This window comes from Phaethon lepturus, unplaced genomic scaffold (assembly GCF_000687285.1).
Source record: "Phaethon lepturus isolate BGI_N335 unplaced genomic scaffold, ASM68728v1 scaffold2667, whole genome shotgun sequence".
NCBI lineage: Eukaryota > Metazoa > Chordata > Aves > Phaethontiformes > Phaethontidae > Phaethon > Phaethon lepturus.
This window is the reverse complement of record NW_010549595.1, coordinates 45,166-67,956: the sequence shown is the minus strand read 5'-3', so window position 1 is coordinate 67,956 and position 22,791 is coordinate 45,166. Positions and strand designations below refer to the sequence as shown.

Below are 22,791 nucleotides of genomic sequence, written 5' to 3'. Positions count from 1 at the left end.
TAGAGCCCTCGGTGCTGTAGCCATGGGCTGCGTGTGGGGACGGTGCCTGCTCTGCTGCCCAGCTGTCCCAGGATTGCTTAGGATCCCCTCAGCCTCCTGCATCGCCTTTAGGCAGCTACCTGCGTTGCCTACACCTGAAGCTGACCTCGGTGAAATGGCAACAGGGAGCCGCCGTGAGCAGCTTCTGTTGGGCTGAGGGCCTGGGGATGATAAGGCTGTGCTGGAGCAAACTACCCGCTGGCTTGGGAAAGGGAAAATGGAGGCTCATGGCTTCCCACCCCGTTCCCCTTCTCCTCTCCCCACTGCCTGACTTCTGATTTTTGTGTTTTGTGTCTAACAAGCCTAAAAATAAACATAACTCCAAGGGAACAAGGTCCTTGGCAGTAGAATGCTGGGTGGTAGCAGTGTGTAGTAGAGAAGCAGTAATGGATCAGAAGTTGTTGACTCCCAACCAGTAAGAAAAAGAATGAAGGAAATGCTTGGGAAATGAATGGAAAAATAATTTCCATAGGGTTTGATATTTGATTTCCATTAAAGACTGCTTGCTCTCCTGCCCCCCCCTTTTTTAATTTTTTTTCCCCTCCTTTGTTAAGCAAGGTTCTATTTCTTTTGACTTTTCAGCATCTTGGTTCAAAACAGATGATAAAGAAGAATCCTATAAAACTCCTGGTCCTTAATCCCCTTAAATTCCTATCAATGCTTTGCTAGAATTCATATCAACAGAATTTTATTAATGCAAATAATTGCTAAAGCATGACCACATTTTTAAAATTATACTTCTGCTACAAGTGGCAATTAAAAAAAAAAATCCTGGAAGATTAGATGTGTTTTTTAAAAATTACTTGTTTACTACTAATAATTTTGTTTAACATGGTTTTTGGCAGTACTCTGTATATATTTAGTCTTCCTGCTTCCTAGTTTAACATTCATTATTTACTTTCATGCGTTTCACAAAGCATTTGAGAGAGAACTCTTCTTAAATCGCAGAAATCAGAAAGTGGATGTGTAGAGTTTGATTTTGATGATACTCTTGGAAAGATTGGCCATTTATGGTCTTTTTTTTTTTTTTTAATTTAGGGCTGAGATAAGCTTTCCTGTATGGCCCCTGTTTTCAGACCTTTTCCCCATGCCGTATATTTCACAAAGAAACCATTCTTTCAAATCGTGCCACAGCATGTAATTTCTCTGAAAAGCTTGGGCAAAAGCCATCATCACCACTAACAAAAATAAAAATGGCTTTGCAGCTCACTGAGACAATGAAAAAAAGATCATTCTCTTCCTTTTTTCCCATCGTGGCTTGCTCACCCAATACAGCGTGTTTGGCTTTGGCCAAGAAACATGTACATCTCCTTAAGCGTGAGGGGCAACAGGAAAGGAGAGAGGGGGTTACCCAGTAGTCCCTCCCCTCCATAAATCGCAGTTAGAAAAAAAAGTGCTTTTTATTCTTTCTTATCTGGTGTATTCGCTCCATATGCTGTGTCAGGCAAGTCCATTTCTACAATTTTCACCTTGGAGAGGGGGCAGCAGGCAGCTTTCCCAAACGAAGGAGAAGCAGTAATGAGCGGTGCTGCAGAACCACGAGGTGCTCTGAACTGGCCTCGACTCGCTGCGGGATGGGGGCTGCCACGCTGACTCGTTTTCCTTGTGAATCTTTTGTTTGTGTTTGATGTGGTTTGAAACAAGGTCTCGGACATGGAGAGGGTGATGGAGGGTCTCCAGGAACACGCGGCAGCAGTGTTCGAACCACATCCCGTGCGGTCAAGTTCTGCTGCTTCTGCTCATGTCTCCAGACAGCAGAGCTACGATCATGTCTGGAAGGAGGTCTAGGCCTGCACTGAGCTCCACCAGGTAATTAGAAGAAATAATTACGGAGGAGAGGAGAGGGATGTCTTGGTGGCTGGAGGCCGTCCAGCAGCTGAGGACTTGTGGACCTGACGGCAGATGCCTGCTTCGTGCAGGGGCAGGTGGGACAGCCAGTTCCTCCTCTCGCGGGGGAAGTGGCACTTGTGGGCATGGCCTCGTGGAGGTTCAGAAGCTGTGAGAGAGCTTCAAGTTTTGAGAGAGGAAAAAACCCCACAAATGGCCTAACTGGCAGGGTAGCGAATGAGAAGTAGGACCTACCTCTCTGATATCTGGGGAATTCGTAGAAACTGTGGCATGCCTTACGTGGCAAGCTCTGTGACTAACCCTCTGAATTTGATGGTGTCCCTTTGATGAAGATGGACTTTGATTACCTGTTTCTTTATTGTCCTCTGACTCAGAAGTCATTCACAGCTGTTGCTTGGAAGAATATAAAAGCTTTGTGCACAGAACTGTGACATCTCGGCAGTTCCTGTATCTGCAGCCCAGTGCTTTGTTTGGCTCGCTGCACCCATGCCCCCCTGCCCGCACCACTGGGCCCTGGTGGCAGGTTAAGAAAGGACTGAAAAATCTCCTTCCTCCACTGTGGTTTTTTAAAGAGGAAAGGTCTCAGCTACTGGGGCTGGATGCAGCCCCAATGTCAACGAGAAGGTCTTGCACCCCTGCACTTGGCCAGGACCAAGAAGGGCAGCGAGTAATACAGGAGAGGGGAGAAGGAACAGAGGGAGAGAGACAGTATTTAGTCTCTCCCCATTCTTTTCCTGCTGATTAATCTGCCCCAAGTCTGATACCAACTCCGTGTTCAAAAATAAATCTGCATTTTTCTGTCAGGAAAAGCTCCCACATGTAAAAACATATGGTTCTTCCTACCTTAGGCTGACCCTGACCAGGAAATATTTGATGACTTAATGAAAACTTCAGGGAAAAAAAAACACATTGGGTTGATGCATGCAAGCTACATAATGATTAATTTAAAAAAAAAAAAAAAGATAACAAAATTGCATTGTACATTCTGTCAAGTGCACTGAGTCCACGACTGGATTGGGAAAGACTACCTATTTGGGGGCAATGCAAGGGATGTGACTGACCTCAATTTTGAAACAGTCTAGTCATGATGGGTATTGAAAAACTAGAATTAGATCCTCCACAAAAAAAAAAAAGAGCACTGTCCAGGTCTCAGTGTTTTTAAAATAAAAATTCAGCTGCTACCCAAAATATGACATCATTTTTTTCCTCATTTCACTCGCATTTTTGAGACAGCATTGTCTGTATCTTTTTAAAGTGGAAATTTTAAGTGGAAATGCTTCATCCCAGTCTTAGTACATATACTTATTGTGATATTTAATAGAGTTGTACAATTAATGTTATTGACTCAGGAAAATATATTTTGATCCTATTTGACCTCACATTATTTTAAGTAATAGAGATAGAAGGACCTAGTTTTTCTAAAATTTAAGGAATTAGACCTTTGGAGTCAACAAGGGCAGAATGAGTGAGGATGATCATGCTTAGTAAGGATAGAGAAATCAGTTAACAGATAATCTATCATTGCAAGGACTATGTAAAGAATTCATTGTTTGACAGTTTGACATCAAGATTTGTTTGGCTTGAAGGAATTTTTGGAGAAAATACACTCATGTCAACTTGCAAGTTTGTAGAACAGCCAACGTAGCCCTGATTTATCTGTGTCACTTCTATGAGTAGCTTTGTTAGGATGTCTGATGTTGAGCAGGACAAATTTGACAAGCACCAGTCTGTGAAGATACATTAACAGGATTTTCTTTAATCAGAAAAAACCCAATGTGAAAATCAATGCTATAAAACCCTTAACACACTGAAGAGAATTCCACCTTATGCCATCCAGGTTCAAATGAAGTGGTAAAATAAATCGGGATAGGGAAGTGGTTTAAGAGGACAAATTGTTCTTACATACTTGATTGTCTGAGGAAATTAATTGGATAGCACCTAGTAAACCACTGTCCAAAACATTCCACAATTAATAAATACTGTGTGACTCATAGTGATCTTCTCATTTATGCTGGTACTAATGCCAGTTTAATTTCACTGATGTCGGTGGAGTAACTCCTGATGCATGCGAGAAGACATTGATGGAGTTGATAACAAGGCAGGTGTAGCTGTTTTCTTGCTCGCTGCCCTTCTGCTACTCTTTGTACTATATTCTCGAGTGCTGCAAAGAAGTGAGGGGAAAAAAAAGTATTTAATTTAATTTTACAGAATGTTAGCTAGAGCATTTAATATATGCTTGTGTTGGGGGTGTTGTGTATACATCACAGTAAAACTTTTCTACAGAATAGTCTGATGTTACTTCTTTGTTGCCACACTATGATTTTGCCCCATGCTCAGCCTATGATCTGCTGGGACCCAGAAATTAGTTGTTCTTTTACGGCAGGAGGAAAAAGGATGGACTAGGAAGTCAGACATGTCAGTAGCCATAGCTGGGTTGAGGTTTTGATGAAACAGATGTTCTGAATTTCTTTGGAAAATTTCCTTGCTACAGTCTTGTCTTTGGAACAGGGGTAGCTCTTTCCTACAGCCCAGGGACTTTATAAGGATAAACCACTGGGGATTGGAAAACAGTCAAATATTGTGGAGTTACACGCCATGATAATTTCACTTCTGGCTGGATTATGAATTTCTTCCAGCATGACACTTCCTTTTCTTTTCCTTTTGTTATGATAAAGCCTATGCATAAAGCTATGAAGTAAGAATCATATGCATACCGACCACACCAATTTTTAACTATGTGTGTTGGAACTAGGAACTAACTACTGAGGATGATAACACAGCTGTGGCTCACAATGGGAAGGACATAGGAAATAAGAGTTCCAGTAAGCCTCCGGCATCCTTCAGAAAGAAGAACAAAAGAGGGTAAAATAATTGTTTATATGTGTATATATATAATCATAGAATCACAGAATAGTTTGGGTTGGAAGGGACCTTTAAAGGTCATCTAGTCCAACCCCCCTGCAGTGAGCAGGGACATCTTCAACTAGATCAGGTTGCTCAGAGCCCCATCCAACCTGACCTGGAATGTTTCCGGGGATGGGGCACCCACGACCTCTCTGGGCAACCTGTGCCAGTGTTTCACCACCCCCATTGTGAAAAATTTCTTCCTTAGATATAGTCTAAATCTGTCCTCTTTCAGTTTAAAACCTCCAACAGGCCCATGTCTTTCCAGTGCTGAGGGCTCCAGAGCTGGACGCAGGACTCCAGGTGGGGTCTCACCAGAGCAGAGTCAAGGGGCAGAATCACCTCCCTTGACCGGCTGGCCACGCTGCTTTTGGTGCAGCCCAGGATATGGTTGGCCTTCTGGGCTGCGAGTGCACATTGCCGGGTCATGTCCAGCTTTTCACCCATCAGTACCCCCAAGTCCTTCTCCTCAGGGCTGCTCTCCATCCCTTCATCCCCCAGCCTGTACTGATACCGGAGGTTGCCCTGACCCATATGTAGGAACCTGCACTTGGCCTTGAGAGGTTCACACAGGTCTGTTCCTCGAGCTTGTCTGTGTATGTATTTAATAAAACCCGAAGGAAGGAAGAAAGGTGATACCAACCTGCTGTTTCTCTGACAGAAGCAGTAGTGCCATCCTTTTCCATTATTCCATACCTCAGGTTTCCATGACAGTCAGTCCGGTAGGCAGCAGCAGCCTTCCCTTAGACAACAGGCATAGGAAAACTGTCTACTTTAGAAAGGTTTAGAAATCTCCTTGAGTAGCAAAAATGTAATTACATTTTTCTTGTCAGGGAAAAGATATAGTTGACAGCTTGCAGCTGCTAGGATTAGAAGAGGACACAGCAACTGCCCACAGGGAGCACATGGTGAGGAGAGGAGCCTACTTGTCCCTTCTCTTCTTACGTCACCTGAGGCTCCGGGAGCTAAAGGTAAAAAACCTCAACATAAAATCTGCAGAGATCAGAGTTAATTTTTTTTTTTTTTAAGAGGGGAGCTGTCATCCAACTGAAAATGCAAGTGTGCATTTGCTCCGGTTTGTTTCAGCGAGTGTGCCTGGGGATCCTTAACTACTTCAGGTCCATGGAGAGGAGCCTGACCATCAGTACCGCCAGCCTCTCCTTCAAGGCTGGTCGCCTAATTCCCAGTGCAGAAGACACCTCCTGGGTCAGCTCTGTCAAAGGAGGCACTGGTGGTTTTGGTGGCTTGAGTCCACAGCCATATATTCACTACACGCCAGCTGACTACAAGGTGAGGTTACCACCCAGCCTTTGGTCTTCCAAGACATGTGCTTCAACAGGAATACCTAATCCAGTGTTCTCTCCCACGCAAGCTATGTTGTGATCAACTGCTGAATCGCCTGAGGGATTCAGTGTAGCTTGTTCCTCAGAACCACGAGCCTCACCTTAGCAGACTAAATACCTGTATCTACCAGCAGTCTGTAGCAAACCTCTGAGAAGCTTCAGGCGCACAGAAGTATAATGCCAATACCGCCTGCCAGATAAACATTTACTTAGACTTACTTACAGCTACTGGCTGTGCTTAAACTAGGACCTTTGTAAGTGTGGGATTATCACACCGAGTAGATGTTCCTGAGAAATCTGAGGCATTTTGAATTTATGGAAATGCTTGTTTAAGTAACTCCTAATGACTTCTAAAATGTAGTATTTAGATTTAGGTAGAGTTCAGGACTTACTGTTTTTTAACCTTGGATGAGGGCATGTTGCTGAAGTGATATAATTTGTACACTTAGCTTCACAGAATGGAAAAATAATAATTTGAATTAAATTCCCAAGGTTTATCAAACTTTGGGTTCCCCAACATTTTTTTGTAAAACTTACTGAACAGAATCATTATATCATGCTGCCATTAGTGGTTTGATGTGATACAGTATTTTGACTTTTGAGCTGTATTATTTCCTTGCAACTCTGCTACCTAACACTCATCCCAAAGTTCTCACGTAGAAAGCCTGAAGAAGCACTATAGTATTTTAATAGGAGTTTTTTCAACATTGTGAGTTCACATTTTTTTCTCATTTACTGGAAATTTGTTTGCTTGTTTTTGGTGTTGTTTTGTTTGTTTGTTTGTTTTCTGTTGAAACACATAGAACCAAAGACACAAGGTACATCATGGAAGACTTGTGGCTAGAACCAAAAAGGAAGTAGACTTCCTGCCCCCATTTTTTGCTTATGTTAAGACTTCAAACTCCACACCCCCAAGAAAAAAAAATACAAACAGGAAAAAACTTTGTGTCCCTAAACACGAAAACATCTAAATGTCTTTGAAAATAAATAAAATGTGTGGGGAGGACATGGAGTTGATGATATTTTTTAAGGTATCTTTAGTTTCCTTTCTAATATGGCCTCATTTATCCTTTAAAAACCTAATCAATTAAAATTCCTGAGTGAAAAGCTACTTGCAACTAACAAATTGTGATTTTCCACTAAAGAAATGTTGAACTGGGTGGTCCAGCATCTTCGAATTTTCAAGTCAGAAAAAGTAATTTAAAAATTTATGCTTTCCAATGGGAGGTGTTGCTTTTCTGGGAAGGAGGCATTGCAACAAATTCTCTTTCTGAACTCTGCATAATATACCTTTATTTTCGTTTCCCTTTTCTCTGTTGCAGAAGAAATGATGCAAAGACCAGTTCTGACCTCCCATCTAAGCACTCTCTAATCTGGAGATTAGCTGTGAAATACTTCAGTGAGTCCCTAGCAATGAAAGAGACATTATTTCACAGTGGTCTCTCTTTCCCCTGGACTAATACATGGATATGGATATGTACGCTTGAACTTCAACTAAAGCCTAGATAAATATTTACTAATCCTATTGCAGTTTAATTGGCAACAAATTTAGAAGCAGGGGCAACAGCATTTCCTTAACAACAGTTTCTAATGTTGGTTTGTTTTTTTTTTTTTAAAATACTGCACAGGCTGTCTCTCAAGAATTGAAAGAGTAATGGAGTCATTTTACTGGCAAACTAATTGAGATCTGTCTAAACACACTCTCTGATGCATGCTATAAACCCAAAGCGTATGGCATTGTTTTAAAAATACCTCTAGCATCTAATCTATGCCCAAAATTGGAGGCGTACCTGTGTTCTGAATCCCTCCACACTGTAAGCTGTGAGCCCGTGTGATGGCTCAGCACACAATGGATCCGAAACTGAGATTCTGAGGCAGTGTTGCACCCTCCCTAGCAGACTCCTTGGGACGGAGATCATCAGAGGAGTGAGTTCCAATGACAGAAGGCCCTGCAAAATATTACATTAAAACTCTTTTCAGTCCCCTGTTGAGATTCAGCTTGGAAGAAAGTAGATAAAATATACGTAGGTGCATAAGTGTTGCTTTATAACCCAAAAGGGATTTGTTAAGCCCCAGTAAACCTGAGCAGAGCTAGAGGAGAAAAGCCAAAACCTGCAGGCAAAAATCACTGCACATAAATATCCAGTTACTTGATTTGTTGCTCTAGACATATAAACGGGTATTAACGTTTTTTATAGGCATAAGTAGCATTTAGAAGGCTTGAGCAGTCTCGTTAAAATATGGCTCCCAGAAGAAACACGAAAGGGAGAAAGTCTTTCTTTCTTTTTGGTTCTGTTTTGTAAGAACTCTCCAGTTTTATAGTCACATGCCCCTTCTGCAGAATGCAGTACTCTTGACTGAGATTTTTAGGAGTGGGACAGAGCAGGAATCACCAGAAAAAAATATAAGAGCTTGAAAGTGGAGATACCTTGATGAATGTTCTCCATAAGGATGTTTAAAAACACAGCTAAAAACCCCTTCTACCTGCTACAGTGAAGTCAGCCCAGTATTTGCTCAGTTATTTACCTAAATCAAGTTGAATTTAATTCTCCTGTAAAGGGCTTTGATTTAACCTTTAGCAAATCCTGCACCCCGTCACTAACAATGGTGAAACAACATTCTGTTCAGAAGAATATGGAAAGAACAGAGAGTGCAGAACACCGTATTGAAAAAAGGAAAGGAATCTCACCAGACTGATCCAACATTACGTTCAAATGAGGTGTACATTTTGCAGGGCTGCCTCATCAACTTTATGGTGAAGAATGAATTCGGATCCAGCATAGATCTGTGAATCTGGCAAGCTGTTCTTCCCAGTAGGTTTAAATTTGACTAAGATTTCCATGACTAAATTGAATACCTATTCCTTTCATCCATCCTTTCTTTTAATAGAATTTGAGACATCCAGGTGCTACCAGGTAAAGTTTGGGTAGCACTGGGGATCTTGTAAAGGCAGATGTTAGGACATGCAGTGAAAGGAAGAAGTCCCAATACATTGTGCATCATTATTTGCCACTGAAGTGAGAACAAAGGTGCAATACATACCAGGAAATAGTAAAAACAAACAGTGGAAAATTTGCGGAGCTTGTATTTGCTTGCTAGCTTCTTACAAGAAGAACCATTTTTAAAGGCTTCTATAGCTATACCTCTATACTAAGTGTTTATTTACAAGGGATGATTAATTTCTGTAATTATACATCTAGAGATAGATGTACATAATTCCCTTTGTGGCACTCCTCGTCAAGAAACAGAATATTTTGAAAGCTACCACTACTTCTGCTGACTGCAGTACTTGGATTCTTGCCTGGGGTGTTACCAAGCTAACTAGTGACTCATTGCCAGGGTAGATGATTCTCTTTAAAGATGCTGATGGATTTTTTTAGAAAAGTAAGGTCATTGTTAAACTATTCTAATGAACAAGTGGTGATGTTACAGCAATTTGGGACATCAGTCTGTGGGCATTCCTTTTAATTAATGCTAAAGTCTTTGTGTGTGTGCGCTTATCTCCAAATCTTGCAAGTGTAACTTGCCCAAGGCGGCTTTAAAAAATACGTTGATTTCGTATTTGAATATCAGAATTTAAGACAATTTTTCCCAAATTTGAGCTAAATTAGAGAAAAGGGAAAAAGCTCTACCTTGGTTCAAGAGCTAATCTTCTCATTTTGATGCCTTCTTGGTGTTTTTTGTGGATTTATATGCCTGAAGGAAAAACTAGGCACAATAGAAATTTTGTATAGTTTGCCTTACTCCACGATAGTATAAAAGAAGCCACAGTGTAGGTGTTGCCCATAAAAAATAATATGTTGGCAACATTTTATTTTATTGTTCTTTGTTAGTGACAAAATACCATGCGTCTAGGCCAGGTCCAGCCTTAGATATGTTGGTTATAGAGAATTGCAGTCCTCGCAGAGCTGACTGCTTGTAACTCTGCGTCTCTTTTTCGCGGCATAGGTCCACAGCGCTCAGTTCATGGAGTTTGCAGAGGTGGAAAACCATGACAACTTTCACACTAGTGAAGATGGATATATCCACACACAGGACCAGCGAGGGGTTTACATAATATATGATGTGGCTTTAGAGGACCTGAAGGAACTTGAGAAAGAACTGCTGCTTGTGGCCAGCCAGTACATTGAGAAAGATAAAAGTAAGACATCGACAGGTCCAAAAAGACCTGTGATAATTTGGTTTGCTGTTTTCAAGGTAGGCCAGTCCTATGAAACGCTGCTGTCCTTCTGCAAGACCAAGTGCTGACTGGATTTTTGGGACCTTTCTTGATCCTCCTAGTTAGCTAAGTGATGAATGTGTTACAAAGATGTAACTGAGCATGTGGAATTGCTTGTCACATGTTGTTAATGTCACGGTTTTGCACTTATTCGGGATCATAGACATCAAAGTCATCCTGGAGGGGAAAATAACGCAGAAGGGACATTTACTGATGTTGTTAAGGAATATAATGAGCAAGCACATCTTCAAGGCACAGAGAGAGAGAGAGAGAGTCAGAAAAGAAAAATGTTAATTGTTTCTGAATGTCTTTTAACTAATGTATTGGACTGCTTTTCTGCAGAACTAAATTTACCTCCCACCACTTTTAAACTTTTCTCTGGTTGTAAGTAAGAAACTGCAAAATATTTTATGTTCTAAACTTCCTTTTCTCCTGCTGTTTTTTTCTTAATAGTAAAAACTGGGTTGAGACAGACTGTATTACAGATTTCTAAAAAGAACAGCTGTACTTCTAGAATAGTGAGGACAAAGAAGCTTGTAATTGTAAAAAGTATGAGGGGAAGGCCATTAGAAAACAGTGAATAAATGTCAGAAACACGTATGATATTCAGAGAATTGCAAAAAATATCTCTTAAATCACTGGAATTACTTTCTGTATTGATAGGATAATGCTTTTGACGTTTTAGTATGCTTCCCTAAAACTGAATGTTCTGACATAGAACACAGGACAGGGCTGGGGATTAAGATGACCAAAAACCTTTCCAAACCTGTGAATGCCTAAATGCCTGCTAGGACCTCCTTTGAAGTCTCTTGAAGGTCCTCACTGCGGACCTTTTTCTGGACCACCTTTCATATCAGGAGAGGCTGAGAGAGCTGGGACTGTTCTGCCTGGAGGAGGCTCAGGAGGGACCTAAGCAGCGTGTATAAACACCTGGTGGGAGGGAATGAAGAAGAGGGAGCCAGACTCTTCGCAGCGGTCCCCACTGACAGAACACTGGGCACAAATTGAAACACATGAAATTCCATCTGAACACAAGAAACACTTTTTTTTTTTTTTTCCACTATGAAGGTGATCAAACACTGGCATAGGTTGCCAAGAAGTCTGCAGAGATATTCAAAATCTGACCTGGACACAGTCCTGGGCAATCCACCCTATGTGACCCTGTTTGGGAGCAGGGAGTTTGGCTAGATGACCTCCAGAGATCCCATCCAACCTCAACCATTCTGTGATTCTGTCATTACAGGAGGCAGATGACAGAATGAGTCTGGATTAGCAGTTCTTGTGTTTAGAGGTCATTTCATTATACCCTCACAAAGTACACTTGAGGACTGATCATGTACAACCTGTCCTAGCTCCTTATGTTCCTTCTTGTTATGGTCTCTTTCTGTGTGCCATGGACCCAAACATTTTAATGCTGACTTCTTCAGTGATCATGGACTTCAAATGACTCTCTTGTTCAGCTTTTGAAAAATAAGACACTTAAAGTCTGGAGCTGAAGACTAGCTGCTGAAGCCTCTTCTATTTACCCCATGGCTGATTTTTAACTCTGCAGCTCTGAACATTTCAGATTCACACTACTTGATTCATCATTTGTTGTCAAAATTAGCTCTAATTTAGAAATTGTCATAATCAAGAAACCAAAACCATGATTTCTTTAAGGATTTCTCATGGGCTGCTACTGTAGAAACATTTTTTTCCTTCCTTCACAGTCATTTTTAAATTATGAAGACTGATTTTTCTAATAGCAAGCCATCTGAAAAGAAAGCCCTCCCCTGGGTCAGCACTCTGGCCTGCTATATCTCTTTGTAAAATTTATCTTTGAGTAGTCCATGCTGCTTTTCTTTGATCTGAGAGTGAAGGTGAGGAGGTGAATCAATCCCAACATGATTTGGTACTGTGAAAAATTAAGCTTCTCTTCACTTTCCTCCCCTAGTTTTCTTGTGCTTTCTCTGGCTTTACCTCTTGATGTGGGTCTTTTGAACTCCAACCTCTCAAGAAATATTTGTTAAAAGATGATGGAAGAGATATGTTTAAACCAAATGCCTGGAACGTTTGTTCTTTGCCTTGCAGAATACTCTGGGGCCCTCCAAAACTTATGGGACTTGAAATATTTTCCTGGCCTGGGGTTTCCTGGCAAGCAAAAACCACAACCGCATGCTATAAATAAAAAGAGTTACCACAAGCCCTGGGACTCTAGGCATGTGGAAATCCCTCTGATACTGGCATCTGCTTGTTTTGTCCTTGATTTTTTTGTCTTAGGCAATGTAACCTATGAACAATTCAGAGGCAGCAACATCCTTGGGTGGGTACCTGCCTGTGTGGATCAATATGCTGTGCTGCTTGACCTCTGGACCTGTGAAACTGCTCTCCTGGAAAAAAAATGCCAGGTACCGAAGCTTTTCTTGGTTTGAAAGCAGTGATTTGCAATCTGTCCACTTCAGGTTGCGTAAGTTCCCTTTCAACAACATTTCCCGTTGTGTATACACATGGATGCCAGAGCCAGCAACCGTGGGTGGTGGTAATGGGTTTCAGATGCTTTGGGAGCCTGGTGCTGGGCTGGGTGCAGAGGGTTGGAGCTGCTGGGTGCTGTGAGTTGGGTCCAAAGGACCTCATGCAATGGCTTTTGCAACAAGGGAGCAGACATGCTCTTCTTGTCAGACAGCGGCCTCCGTAGCTGCTGTGCCAGGGGCTGGAAGCACTTCTGCAAGGCCTTAGGGAGAGTCGCCCACCACCGGAAAGGATGACTGGGAAGGACAAGGCCATCTCCAAAGCAAAACTGCAGAGTTTTTTTTGCCCCTGCTTGCGTGCCAAGGAATGGAGCATATGCAGACTAGGAAGAATCAGGTCCAGCCTGGAGGAGCCTGGGCCACCAGGATGTCCACGATGCAAATTTTGTCTGTGGTCCTGGCTGTCCCTGCTTTTGTAGCTTTGTGATTCACAAGAGCTGCTGCATATCTTGTAGGCTTTCCCCTTCCTTTCTCTGAATCTAGTCATGTGTTTCTGTTTTGCCACGGGACATGAAAGCATACAGGGTTTCTGCCCAAAGGCTTCAGTCTTGGAAGGTGAAGATTAGACAAGTTCAGAGGAAGGGACCCAGAGGAGCTTGGAAGCTTATTTCTATCTACGGGTCTCTCCAGCCCCGAGGACAATGCTCTAAGTGTCAGCAGGAGGAAAGGAGCAGACAGTCCACTTCAGAAGCAGGGAGAAACAGCGCTATCTGAGGTCGCCTTCACGCACTTGAAATGTTTTGTTCTCAGTCCTGGAGCAACACAGGGCAACTCTCAGAATAGGAATGCTAGAGGGTGTTAGGAAATCTCCCGAGTACCATTGAAGAGGCTTTAAATAGAAAACCTTTTAAAATGAAATAGTTGTATGTAGTTTAGGAAATCTCCTAAGGCCACTCTTCCGTTTTCATAGAGGGGCTTTGTGTTACAGAGCTATATAAAATACTGTCTAATTGCCTAGTTCACTAAGTTTCTGCTCTCATCTCAATAGACTTCACTTTCCATTACTGTATGATCATACTACCTCTGTGAATCTACCTTTTATTTTTATCATGGGCCTTCCATATACTTTCTTTTTGGAAGAAAAACTCACACTGGAGAAGAATGAAACCTCTACAGCATCAATATACCAATTCTCTTCCAAAACCATCAAAGAGTATGTTCTGGAACTGCTCTCACAACCCAGTTCTCTAGGCAGGATTAAATGTACAGATGTGCTGTTGCTAGAGGTCTTTTGATTTTAGCTGAAATGAAATGGAAACGGGTCTTGCTAGCTTTGTTTCCAGCTGGGACAGAGTTCTTTCTGAATGAGGAAACAATAACACTTTGTCCAGCAGCTGAGACAGCTTAGCTTAGCCAATATCAAACTTGCTAATGACCTATTGCTCAAGCACTGCCTTAGTTTCCTCCAAAACAGTTCAGGTCAGGCAGGTCTAAATCAGAGAACTTGACTGTTGAAATCTGAATTCTCAGCTACCGAGTTACCTCCTAAGCCCTTCTGCATCTTGCTCTTCCACAGTCCTCTGGTCTCAGTATGGAAAGTAACATGGATGCTTTTCTACTTCTGTGTCAATGCAAAATAGCCAGATCTAGATCATTTCATATTGCCATGACTGATTTGTCCAGATGCAAGAGGGCTGGACATTCATATTTTCAATCCCCTAATTGCTATCTGACCAAAAAGTACTACAATGTCATCTCAAGAGTTCACACATGCTGTCATGCTTGGCACATTTCTTTTTCTGTCCTAAGCTGTGGGAATTTGTAATAAAAATTTTTATTTAAATAAAACTTTACAGCTATTCTTGGTCGAGGAGCCTGAAGAGGGCACGCGCCTTTGTACATCTTTAATTACATCTTCCATTAATTTGGAGTTTCTCCAAAAAATGTAAACTGTGACAGTCATTGCCAAATGAGATAATGGAGAGTCTTGGATGAGTCTGCAGGTTTCAGGTTGAGGGAAATGGAGTTTTTCAAACACATGAAACCAGTGTGTGTGCTGGAAAAGAAACAGAGAATGGATTAGTTGTGGAAAGAAGCAGGTGTTTTCAAAGCAGTAAGTACATTGTCTTGTTACTTTTTTAAGGGAAAAATGTGTAGAATAAAAATCTTCGTGCTTCAGTAGAAAAAAGAATCGTTAACTACGCAAGATTTGGAAGAAACTTCTCTTGTGGGCAGTTTATTCTATGCTCGGTTCTTGAGCCTTCTGATGTAGCATCCAGTAATGCCCTGTGCCAGAAACAAGATGCTGTACCAGGTCACTGTTAGTTTGATACAGGCAGCAACCTCCATGTCCATAAATCTCTCCCCAACAAAGAATGAATATTTGGGTGAATAAACATTTCTAAATGTGCTTCTGAATGTGTATCTCTTCAGCTTCTAGATGTTTAATTTGAAGCTTACCAACATGCTTTGGACCCAGAGGAAAGATTTGCTTTGGCCCAAGCGATAACTGACGTCATGCATAAACGTCCACGGTTTGATCTCAAGCTTGAATATTTTGTCAACGCCTATGAAGATGAAGGCATCTGTTTGCAACTTCACCTCCAGCTGCCGAGGGACATGGTAAACCAACAAGTAGGTTGAATTTATGGCATGTCCATCTTGAGCAAGTAGGAGATGAAATCCAGAATGGGAAACTTTGATAATAGCCTGCATGGGTTTACAGTGTTAAGATGGGTCAACACTAATTTAACAATGAAGTTTACGGATGCTTTGTAAATTGAAGGCCTGAAGCTCAAGATCAGAAAGCTATCATTTCATCAATATCAGAAATAAGATGTTGGAGAGATTGCAGAGCTTCATACGACATGTTAAAGCCACATCTGCTATTGTTTGAGACAATTAGAAATAGTAGTTGAGAGGTGTGGAAGCTAAATAAAATTATAATCTAATTTTTTTCCGTAATGCAGTGGATAAGGAACTAGTCCTGTTTAGAGTAAGAGAAAAGAGACTTCAAAAAGAATATAAAGAAAGCTTGTAATTTAAAGTGAACTTTGAAATTTCAGATATCTCTGAATTCCTGTGCTAATAATTAAAGCACCACATTTGAAAACCTCACATTTTTCTTCTGGTGTCAAAACCTGCCTCAGCTTTCCTCTATGTCCGGTCACAAGATATTTCCTTTCTCTGAGCCTCGATTTCAGAGGCTGCAAGTTGGGAAGTTCAATTAGCCAACCTTTGTAACTTGGCTTTTAGTCCACAAATGGAAGTTTGGGTTTTGGTACAAGAGGCTATTGTTGTGCTGCTGTTGCCACTAATGCTACCATATTTCCATATGCAAAAAAAATGGAGCCTTGTCAGCATAGCTGGAGCTCAAATTTTGTTCTGAAGGAATACAAAAGATTAAAAATAATTTTAGCAGGAATAATTCATTTAGAGTGAGTACATATATATAATTGACTTGAAATTTTTTTTATATATATAAAAATACAAATTTCTGCAGCTTATGTTTAAATAAAGAATAGTTGGTTTTGCCTTGATTTCTAGCTATGTGTGAATTTTATTGGCTAATGTTACTTGTGTTACTTGCTGTGTTTTAGATAGATGCCCAGAGGGAATACGTCCGCAAGATTTGGCGGGAAGGTCAGAGAGGTGGCATCGGTGAATTTGGACTTCCTTATGATGTGATTACTAAGCAGCTTATCTCTCTTAACACTAGCTGGTGAGTAATTATAGAGTTTTATTTTTCTGGAGAGTACCTCTTTCTGTTCTAGTTTCTGTGATTGATTGTAAAAAATTGAGATCCAGCACCTGAAAATAAGACTGTTTGAAAAAATGACAGTCATAAAGTGAATCAAGCAGTAGAGGAGTGTCTCATGTTATTTAGTCTCATGCTATTTAGATAGCCAGAAATACATTCAAAGAAGAAAAGTGATTCCTCCCTCACCACTGTTGCACTGCCCTTCCATGGCAATGAATTTGATAATTGCATCTTGCAGTGCACTGGAACATTAATATTCCCATGGGTACAGACTATTAAACAGTAATGATGAAAGTGCGCACCGAGGTTAGCCTCGCTTCAGGCTTCTCTGTGTCAGTCTCCTGACCTGGCTTCACAACCTTCTCTGCCCTTTGGCCACATCCTACTACTCTTTCTAGCACAACTGCCTGGTTGGATGTGTGTGTACCCTGTTTTCACACGTGGAATCCACATTACTACCCGCAGCGCAGACCTGCCACGTGTTCCCCATCCCGCAGCTGTGCAGCGCGGGGGGCTATGCATAAGGGTTTACATGGCAGCCAGTGTGCACCCAGAAGCCAGGAGCCCATTGCCGCTGGGCCCTTCTGGTTTCCTGCCTCTGTCTCAAGCCCCTTGGCCCTATTCCTCCCCTGACACACATTTTGATTTTGTGTTATCTGAGGGCTTATTTTCAAGTGCGGGTAGTTTTAGTGGGCAGGCATAACAGACGTGAAAGTGCAATTAATAAAACATGTCAGCTAACGAAAGAGTTTTAAGCATTTTCTGTTTTCATTAGCAAATGAGACTACTTAGATGTGTTCCAACATAATTACGTTTATTAAGGCTTCAGTTCTATTTTCAGCTTGATGATTGATTTCTGATGTGCACTAAAGCCATTGCAATTTATTCTTGCAAATTAAGCAATTGCAAGGTTTCTTTATATATACAATTTATAAAAGCCTTATTTGAGGACTATTTATTCTTTCTTTGTTTTTGTCGGTTTTAAGTCCTACTTTGAAGAACATTTATTTGCTGGAGTTTCACCCTTCTCTTGGTCTGGTGTGCGTGATCCCCAAAGCTCTTGAGTATATCTACCAGGAATTCTACAACATCTGCAGACCAAAAAGAGCCAGTAAAGCAAGTAATCTAGAAAAACAAGTACTTCAGCTAGTAGTTGATGAGTGGTTAACTATGGAAAAAACAGAAACTTTTTACAGCGCTCAGATTCAAAAGGACGTAAGTTCCATTTTTATGTTAATAATGACTCTTTAAAGCAGAATGCCCAAGAGGATGATCTTGCTGGTTCATTTACACTGGCTGGGTAAAGGTCAAGCTATGTGATTCTTAATTCAATTATTTGCTTATGATTGGTGAAGATCCATTCCATCCACCTATAAAACAAGATTGTTTTCTGTAAATGAACACAGAAAGGTAGAACTCTTGATCTCATGCCAGTATGAAGTAGGACCAATCCGTGCAATGAGAAGGAAAATGCACACATTCAAACTGATGTGAGATCACGGTAAGACTCCAGGTTTTACATTTGTGTGTGTGTACAGTCTGCCAAAAAAAACTCAAAAAAACCCTGGACATTAAAGCAAATATTGTTACAGGTGGAGCCGGTTATTACTGTAATGTCCACCATTTCCTGGTGTAAGACTCTGAATTTGATTGGTTATAATTTTGATAAATGATAATTATTGTGAATGAAATTACTGATGCTGGATTTCTCTATCAAGTTGATTTTCTTTTTAATTAGTCAGCTTAGTTGTTGCTGAGAGCAAGAAATGGAAAAGAAATTATTTTATTTGTTTGCTTGACAAGATTGTGATACAGCTATGCTTTGGAGCATACATTTCAAGTTTGGGAAGACTCATTAGACAGTGATATGCTATGCTTTCATTCCTGCCAGGTTTGGCCAGCATAAACTGAACTAAAATACAATATTGCAACATGTTCAGTAGGAGGACATTATCTGAAGTTTCTGTGTGCCGTGCTGTATCTATAACCTGAGGCAAACCAGGACTTCCCACTCTTCCTACGATAATAGCTCCGGATCTAAGAGATCCGTGTTTGATTTGGGTCTGAGCATTGGAAGGGAGTACGGGGAGCTGCTAGCCTGCACTGTCACTGGTGTTGCCTTCACTGGAGGCAGTGGAGGAAGCTGACTGAGCAGATCGCAGGGGAGACGCAGCAGCTCTGTTAGTGGAGCAGGAGCTGGGCAGAAGCACAGAGAAAATACAGCTAGCTCGGTAAGTGGGATGGCAGCCGGTAAATGGGAGTGAAGACTGAGGTGGATGAAAAGCTGGGAGACAAACACTAGGACTGAGATCCAGTGGGTTCCTTCATTTCAGAAGGAAAAGGTATGGGGGGGAAAGTGCATTGCAAATAGGGGCTGGGGCAAGGAGGCACCTCGGGTCGGGGTGCCTGGGTTGAGAATGGTTTGGTAAAGAGCTTGGCTCAAGCTGCCCAAAACCAGTGATAGCAGGACTTGCTAATCAAGGGAGTGGGGATGAAAATGAAAAGTTTGAGGCATAGAGACAGAACGGGCTAGATGAAGAGACTGTGAAGACAGTGATGGGTAAGGAAGTATAGAGGCAACCTAAAGGCAGAATGGCACAGCCACCTAGGATAATCCCCTCCCTGGCCGGGAGCAAAACCCAAGAATTACTTATCCAGCATCCCTCTGCTGCCAATTAAATCCACTGGCAGTGTCCCACTACTCTCTTGTCCACAGCAGATCATAAATGATTCTTTGCTTTTTAAATTTTAAATCCTAGAAATCAGGGGCAGAATTCTGTGATGGATCTTAAAGTTACCACACTGCTGTTGCCCCAGGGGAAAGGGAGGGAGTTTGTCATGTTTACTTCCTGCACATTCGTTTTCCTCCAACAGAAGCTGCAGATGAGACAAGTGCACGCAAGCAGGCAATGTTTAGAAGACAATCAGGTTGTAAAAGTCTAGCATTTGAATTTTAGGAAATTTACCTTTGCCAGAGCAGATTTAATTTGGTTTCCTTTTGCATAGGCACGATGACGCAGTCTTTACATGATCACATACTGCTTTTTTTTCTGACTTGGTGTGCTAAAATCAAGATTTCTGTCCTTCCCAAACTGCTCCTTTTGTGACCCTGGACCTCATTCTTTAATGTTTTTCCAATCCCTCGCTAAGGATGGTTTTACAAGATCCAATTTTTATTCCCCATCTGGCTTCCTAAGCACCTTTCAACTTCAACTTCAAACTTTCAACTAGAAATATCAGAGAGGCTGTATAAAAAGTAAAGTGAATTCTGGAATTACAAGTCTAAATGATCCCTGGGAAGCTGCGAGATCTGTCTTGCTCACCTCAAGCCAGGATCAGCTATACTTATGTTATTCTCATGAGATAAATAGCTGATAGACTTTTTCAAGCAGTCTGTTGTAGTGCTTCACCAGCTTCACCTTTAGCAAGTTTTCCTTAAAGTTTAGCACAGATATGCCTTGCTACAGTCTAAGCTTATTACCTCTTCTCCTGTCCTCTTTGGAAATAGGGAAGATGCTGTTCTCCTTGTAGTAGCTCTTTGAAGAAGTACATAAAGATGGGTTGTCCTGTCCCACCCATCCAGAGTCATAGAATTACAAAAGCGTGTTGTAAAGCATTGGGGAAGAGGGACAACAGTTGCACAACTTCTGACACTTAACTTCTTTGGGGTGTTGTCTTTTCAAACTTCTTTTTCAGTGTAGCTGTGAAGGTGTAGCAAATGGCAAGTGTGGAAATCTTGACTTTTATTACTAATAACTGCGTGGCCGGGTCCATATTTCCTCATGATGTGTGCTTCGTTGGTCATAAGCAGTGAAGTGTGAAGCCACTCAGCTGTAGCAGTGGCCACATCTATCCCATCTGACATGAGCAGGGTGGCACAAGCTGTACAAGTGACAGCCAGAGACAAGGAACATCTTCTGCACACAAAGCCAGGAGCTGCTCCTGCCACCACTTCCACAGCAAAACAGCCAACGGACCATGGGTTTCTTTCCAGCTCTCCACATTACCAAGCTGCAGCTTTTGATCATTTTTCTTTCCTGGGATTTCTGCTCTTTTGGAGGCTTCCACTGTCCCAGTAGAAAAGGGGTCCAGCTCTGCTGAGTTAGCTGACCATATGAGTTTGCTGTCCCCATTTTGGGAGCATCATATGTACAGTGGCATGTAAGCTGGGATCTGCACACTAGAGGAGGAATGGCTTCAACTACTAAGAAGTGAACCAAGTTACAGAGCCCCTGCTTTAGATAGGTATATATATCTAAAAGCCTTCTGAATTTTGATTATAATAAAACTGGCAAGTATCTTGTGTTAGATATGAAAAAAATAAATAAAATAAACTTTGTTAAGGCCTTTGAGTAAAGCCAGGTTTAGATATTCAGTACCTTTACCTTTGAGGCAAGTGACAAAACACCAGTGTATTTTTAGGGGTCATGATAGGTCAGGATGGGCACAATTCTGACCTTGCACAGGTTACAAGTCAGAATCAACTCCAGTCGTGATTTACTCCAAAAAAGAAAAAGGAGAACGGTCCCCTAAAGTATTTAAAGACCCTTGTCATCTGTATGTAAATGATTTCTGGGTTTCCTTCTTTTTTTTTCCTCTCTCTTCCCCTTTTTTTTGCAGTTATTTGCCGAGGTACTGATAGAAGATCTTATGCTGGTGCAAGAGATTGCTCTGTCACTATTAGAGATGGGAGCAGATGAGGAAATAAAGACAGGCAGAGAAAAACAGCTCTTTGTCCTGGATTCCTTCTCCACGCTCCTGGAGCTTGTCACGCTCCGCCATCGGCTGATAGAGGTGGCGACAGAGAGTGCGCGGTTAGCCAGGTTAGTGGGTCAGTGGTGCTGCTAAAACAGCTATGGTGACCTGAGAAAGGTGTGGTGAGAAAGGAAAAAAGTGACCTCTTTTAAACAGGCCCCCCTGCTGTAGTTGGAAAAAACACAGAGAGGGGGGGAATGCCTGCATTTGTGTTGTGAGAGATACGTTTGCTTGTTATGTGGAGATGGAGTCTACCTGGGGTTTCCAGATGTTCATTAGTTTCCAAAGTTGAGGCCACACTGATCCTCAAAGCTTAACGGGAGAGGCCCCTTCTCAGTGAAAACACCAAAATTTTGTCAAAAGGAGGAGGAGCAGGAGGAATTCTCTGATCGAATGGACAGAAAGGTGCTGCCTTCTGCAGAGTTTTACACAGACAATTATTTTAACTGCCTTCTTACAAAGAGTACTGCAATATGAGAAGTACAAGCTTTGTTCACCACCAGGGTTAGGAAAGCATAAAAAATTGTTCTGGCTGTGCCGATCGTTAGAACGATAATGAAATAATCTACACAAGGGAAGTCCGTGTCATGCATTTAGGGATTTATCAGCTGGGGAAGATGACAATTTGTAGAGGAAGACGAAGAAGATAAGGACTGAGCTAATGGGGAAACTACAAAGGATAGTGTTGGACTCCTGGCCTGGAGGCAGGTTATTGGTGAAGTTCCTATTGTTCAGCTCCATATTGCTTGACATTTTTATTAATGATCTCAGTAGAAAACATAAGAGGGTGTTATTAAAATCAGGACATTGTAATGCTGGCAGATAAAACTGATATGGAAAATAAATGGAATATCTTACAGGAAGAACTCACGGTTCTAAGGACTGGAGTAATAGAAAGGAGATAAGCATCAATAACCCAAAGCTTAAGGTTATGCATAATAATAGGAAATTCTCCTGTGAACTTTGAGCTTCTTAGTTGGAAGCACCAGAGGAGAAAGAACTGGCTGTATAGCTGGTCGTTGGATGATTGCAAGCTGCCAATATGTTGCAACTGTTGGGGGGAAAAAATGTGATATCTTTCTGTGAATCAGCAATGAGATTTGTTAACAGTAGAGAGAGGGAGAATTGATGCCGTGTATGTGATTCTGGTGAGGCCTCACCTGGATTATTAAGTATAATTTGGAGATTTGTGTGCAGGCAAGATAAATTCAGATTGGAATGGGAGCAAAGATGATCTAATAGCATGCTGAGGGGAAATAGAGAACACATTTTACAAAAGTAAATGAAATATCTATCCTAGCAAAATGAAGGCTGAGAGAAGATAAGATTGTTCTCTATAAATACACCAGGAAGATAAGCACTGGGAATGGAGAGGAGCTATTTAAGCTAAAGGCCAATTTTGGCAGCAGAACAAATGGATCTAATCACTGTGAATAAACTTAAGCTGGAAATTAAAAGGGGATTTCTAAGAATCAG

The 22,791-nt window shown here is 41.5% G+C and overlaps 1 protein-coding gene across 1 annotated transcript in view; it reads left to right on the top strand.

Annotated features, from left to right (window-relative positions):
- Window positions 1-22,791, top strand: part of LOC104623253 (transmembrane protein FLJ37396) — a 34,295-nt gene that overhangs the window by 6,857 nt on the left and 4,647 nt on the right. The window contains 7 exon segments of the mRNA XM_010290292.1: window positions 5,625-5,762; window positions 5,878-6,081; window positions 10,083-10,331; window positions 15,234-15,434; window positions 16,400-16,521; window positions 17,547-17,775; window positions 21,181-21,383. Of these exon segments, the coding sequence (XP_010288594.1) occupies window positions 5,625-5,762; window positions 5,878-6,081; window positions 10,083-10,331; window positions 15,234-15,434; window positions 16,400-16,521; window positions 17,547-17,775; window positions 21,181-21,383 (1,346 nt within the window).